General features: G+C 32.6%; 1 protein-coding gene across 1 annotated transcript; it reads right to left on the reverse strand.

The window, feature by feature from the left end:
- Positions 1 to 387: 387 nt before the first annotated feature.
- Positions 388 to 3,991, reverse strand: LOC119517710 (olfactory receptor 4A47-like). Its single transcript, XM_037814642.1, has 2 exons — positions 3,910 to 3,991; positions 388 to 1,362 (listed from the first exon to the last, which is right to left on the reverse strand). The coding sequence occupies exon 2, from the start codon at positions 1,315 to 1,317 to the stop codon at positions 388 to 390; it is 930 nt and encodes a 309-aa protein (XP_037670570.1). The 5' UTR covers positions 1,318 to 1,362; positions 3,910 to 3,991.
- Between the last annotated feature and the right edge of the window lie 1,271 nt (positions 3,992 to 5,262).

Consider the following 5,262-nt stretch of genomic DNA (forward strand, 5'->3'; position numbering starts at 1 on the left):
ATAGCATTAAATATTTTTATAAAAAGAATGAATATAAATAAGAATTTAAATAAAGCAAACCTAAGACAGAAAAATTAAAGATAATGCAGTAATTAGTTAAAAATCAGTGTTTTAAAAATTTAAATCAATAATTTATTGCATATTATTTTTGACTCTCTACAATATATTCATTACCCCTTTCTAGGTGGAATGACTAAAAAGACAGTAATAAGCTTACATTCTAGTATGGAAACTACTGTCAATAGCCCAGTCATATAGTGAATTCTCTAATTTTAATGATAATTGCTTTGAAGGTAAAGAAAGGGTGCGTTAGATTTAAAGTGACTTCTAGGTCCCAAGGAGATATTTACTGAAACAAAATGATTTTCTTCGTGGAGGACAATGCACTCATTTGTTACCTGATATGACTTTTCTTCTCCAGAGCTTCTTCATAGCATTTGTCATCTCTGAATTTCTCAAAGTATAGATTAAAGGGTTTAGCATAGGGGTTATGACTGTATAAAATACACTCAATGATTTGTCAATAGGGAAGTTTCTAGCAGGTCTTGCGTACATAAAAATACAGGGAACAAAGAAGAAGACAACCACAGTGATGTGTGAACCACATGTAGAGAGGGCTTTACTTCTCCCATCCTGACTAAAGTTCTTTAGGGAGTGCAAAATGACACCATAAGAGATGAGTAAGAGCAGAAATATAATAATGCAAATCAGTCCTCCATTAGCCACCACTAAGAGGCCAACAACATAGGTATCAGTACAGACAAGTTTCAGTAAAGGGTACATGTCACAGAGAAAATGATCAATGACATTGGGACCACAGAATGGGAGCCCATAGAGAGAACTAAGTTGGATAACCGAGTGCAGAAAACCTCCAACCCAGGATACTATTAGCAGTACCATACATACCCAGTGCCTCATGATAATCAGATAATGCAGGGGCCTACAGATGGCTACATAGCGGTCATATGCCATGGCCAACAGAAGAAAGACCTCTGATCCACCAAAGAAGTGCTCCATGAAGAGCTGGATCATGCAAGCTTGAAAGGATATGGTCTTTTGTCCAAAGAACAAGCCTGAAATCAACTGGGGGGAAATGACTGAAGCATAAATGACATCCATAAATGATAAGGCAGCAAGAAAGAAGTACATGGGTGAGCCCAGGGACTTACTGACAGTTACAGTCATGACAATGAGCAAGTTGCCCATGATGGTGAAAATGTAGAAGAGTGAGAACACAACAGAAAGTATTTTCTGTTCCTTTGGACTCTGTGTGAGGCCCAGGAGGACAAAGTAGGTCACATTGTTCACTGGTTCCATGTATTCTTTTACAGGTGCTGATTTCAGACTTTAGAAGTAGTTGATCTATAAAACAATGAACATATTCAAAAATGTATTGTAATAATAATCTTTCTTTTTATTCAGCCAATCAAAAAATGTGAACGAAGCATCTATTTCTGTCAAAACTAAAATGGACATTGTGATTACAAAGTTGATTAAGGGATAATTTCCTATCCTCAGTGATTTGATTCCTAATAAAGGAATTAGACAAACACAGAATAATGTAATGTACTTTTATAAATATTTTAACTTGTTGAAAAAAGTGCATAGTGTAGGAACATCTAAATCAAACTAGGAGCAGGGAAGGCTTTCTAGAAGAAGCTTGTTTTAGGTGAGTTTTAAAGACTAGGACAGGATAGGATGAGAAGGGGATTCCATGAAAAGCTGTTCTATGTATAAAGTCACTGTAGTGAAAACTTGAGAACCCACTTAAGGTAATTTACATAATAAGGAATGTAAGGCTATAAACACAGGGTCACTGTCCTAGCTTTCATCCCAAATCACTGAAAACTTGTTTTCTTTACTTGGATCTACCTCCTTTTCCTGACTAATAATAACTGAAGCATCCTGATCTTATAATTATAGCCCCTATATATTCCCTAATTCTGAAGATTATATATGCAATGACCTAATGGATATCACTGACTGGATGTCAAATTAGTATTTATAAAACTAAATTTTTAATTTTCTGCAGTAAATGTATTTCTTCCTAGATATTCCCCTCTTATTAACTGAAACCAGTACCTGTTATTGTTCAGACTACGTATCTCATTATTTTATTTCATTAACATTATTTAATGATACCTTTAGCAAATCCTACTGACTCTACCTTCAAAATATATCACAGTTTGGATCACATTCACTAGTTCCCTAATACCGCCCTTAATCCTCTGCAATAGCCTTCTGCCTTGTCTCTCTGTTTCCATTCTTTCCTTTTAACAATCTGTTCTTATGCAGTAGCCAAATAAGACTTTGAAATCTGATTCAGATTAATCCACTCCTCTCCTCAAAAACCCTCCAATGGATTTCTATTGCAAACTAAATAAAATCCAGTATTTCTACCTTGGGCTATCATACTTTTGATGATTTGTTCCAGGCTATCTCCCTAAACTTCTTTCTTATAATTTTCTGAATTAATTCTACTCCAACTTTATGCTATTACTCATATATGCAGAATGTTTTCCCATCTTCTTAGTTCCTTCTATTCTTTTATAGATGTTAATTTAAGAAACAGAAGCAATTTACTTATAAAATGATAAATATTGGGAAAAGGTGTATCATAATCTTAACTTTTAATTTATTCATTCAATCGGCAAATGTCTACAGAATACTTATATTGCATTGAGCCTTTCAAATAAGGCAGACATCCAGTTATCAAAAAGAGTCCACTAACTCATTTAGGCTCAGTGTCTATTACAGGAGCCATACCATCAAAGGACAGAAATGTTCGTGTTGACAGAAGAGTCACCTTCTCACCTTTTAAACTCCTACTTTTCCAGAAGGAGATATACCTTTTGAGGTCATAAGATGGCCAGTGACTTCATCAGATAATTTGTCTATTCATGGCCATGTCATTTAATTCTGACCCAAAACCTTCTAGTCTTTTCTTCCTCTTACTTTTCAATGAAACTGAAATTTCCTTGAGTAAGTCTCCATTTACTAGTTGACTTTTACATCTGCTTACAAATGTTTCATTCCTCACTCAATAGCCTTAATCAATATGCATGAAATCCAAAAAGTCATATTTTATTGCTTTTTTTTCATAAACCATTTTATTAATGCATATGTAGAATCTGTTTTATTTTACTCAGTGTATATAGCACTCATAATTTAGGAAATACATATGTAGAAAAATGTCATTATAAAATATATTTCTAAAGCATTTATATTTTTCTAAATCTAATTGTGAGGCTTTAAATAAGTGCTAGTCACCACTCTAAGTCATACTTTGCTCATTAATAAAATGAGATTGAGACAGAAACTTACTGAAATTTTGTGAGCATCTAATAAACTAAAACATATGAAAGTATATGTAGAACAGTGCCCAGACCAACGGGAAGTCAACCTGTTTTGTTATAAAGTAATTGAAGCTTCATTTTCTGCAAACTAGCAAGTGTAATAACTTTATATCCCTTTAAAATGTAGAACCACATGGTTGGAAAAGAAATCTTTCATTCCATTAGTTCTATTGAAATAAACAAACAAAAAAAGGAGTGAAATTATATAGCCTTGAAAGAACACCTATTTGTTATGCAAAATTATGTATCAAATGCTATGTCTATGATTAAATTATATATATACTTCCTCCTTAGAGTAACAAATATTATTATCCCAATTTTATAGTTGGAAAAGCTGAGTTTCAGCATAGTTATTTTTCTCAAGATTGCATACTTTTAAGTGACAGAACTAGATGGAACATAATTTTGATTGACATCAAAATCCCTGTGTGTCAAGCAGAAGGTTTTTCAACTTTTCAATTCTTATAAGCTTAAGTGACATACATTCTTACATGATAAGAAAATTAACATAATCACAAAGCCTGGTTTCAAGGATTAACTGTTAAAATCTTACCTTTTGAAGCCTTGTTACAATCTGAAGGATGACTTTTTAATTAACACATAAAGACCTGGAAATTCCTCCTCTAATCCAACATGACAAACGAAGGCAGAAACCTGCGTTTTTCCTTGAGAATAGGTTGGATTTCATAGATCTATATCCATCAATTTCTTCCCAGCTACTTCCGAATATTCTGTAACATTATTTGCATTATCAATCTATTTGAAAGAATTGCATGATGCAAACAGAAAAAGATGTTTTCATTTGTTAGAATAATTAATTAAAAAGGCAAATTCTATATCTGCATAAGACGATAGAATTAAACATTTACAAGGGAATTTTTTCCAAGTAACTTCTTTTCTGAAATATTTAAAAAAGAAAAATACAGTTTAGATTTTTCCCCATTTAATTCTATTGTATTGAATTGGCCAAACTAGTTGTACTTGAGATTTTGGGAGTTTTGGTATGACACAAAGCAGTCGTGCTTTAGATTTTATGTATATTATTGTATCTTTTTTTTATATAATGTTTTAATCTTAATGAAGCATCTCATGAAGCAGTTATAACAGTTTTTAAAAAGATAATGATTTTCCCCAATAGAGGTAAAGAAGAGAGGACCTTTTATCCCTTCTAACTGCAGCATTTAATTTTGAGTTTTCTGCAATTGGAGTATGTCCAATATTGCTTCATGCTTAATTACATTCTCTGGGATTTCCCATGCAATTTTTAAAGAATGTATGAAGAAGCTGCTAGACCAATCACATAATTGGAGCTAGAGTGACGTAACATGGAGAAAAAAAAATAGTTTCAGAAAATTATAAGAGTAATAACAATCTAGAATAAAGTACCAACCATTCATTTATTGCAATAAGATGCATGCCCCTTATTTTCCCATTTTACCATAGCATATACTTCTTTCTTTTTATTTAATGCTCAATTGATTTTGCCAGTAGGAAATGTTAAAATTTACTCTCCAACTTACATGTAATAACTAACAATTTCTCCAAATATTCATTTAAAAATTTTTTTTGAGAACTTGTAATGTGCCAGGTGTTATGCTATGAGCTACAGATACATTTAATAAAAAAAGAAAAAAAGAATCAGGAAAAGATCCTGCCTGCATTGACCTTCTTTCTTGTAATAGAGTCAGGAAATAAATAAGGGAATGACTGAAAAAAAAGTAGTTATTGTCTGTGATAAGTTTTATAAAGAAAACAGAGTACTATGGCAGAAAACAAGAGGGAGAATTCTACATTTAGAATAGGTAGGCAGAGAAAGCTGCTTACAAAGATGATATTAAGTGGAGAGTTAAAGGATGAGATGTTGCTAGCATGGGAAGTACTTTTACACATGGAAGGACCAACTCTG

Source organism: Choloepus didactylus, chromosome 21 (genome assembly GCF_015220235.1).
Source record: "Choloepus didactylus isolate mChoDid1 chromosome 21, mChoDid1.pri, whole genome shotgun sequence".
In the NCBI taxonomy this organism is placed as follows: Eukaryota; Metazoa; Chordata; class Mammalia; order Pilosa; family Megalonychidae; genus Choloepus; species Choloepus didactylus.

Excerpts from the sequence above, each read along its gene's own strand:
- LOC119517710 (XM_037814642.1), bottom strand. The coding sequence starts at position 1,317 with ATGGAACCAGTGAACAATGTGACCTACTTTGTCCTCCTGGGCCTCACA.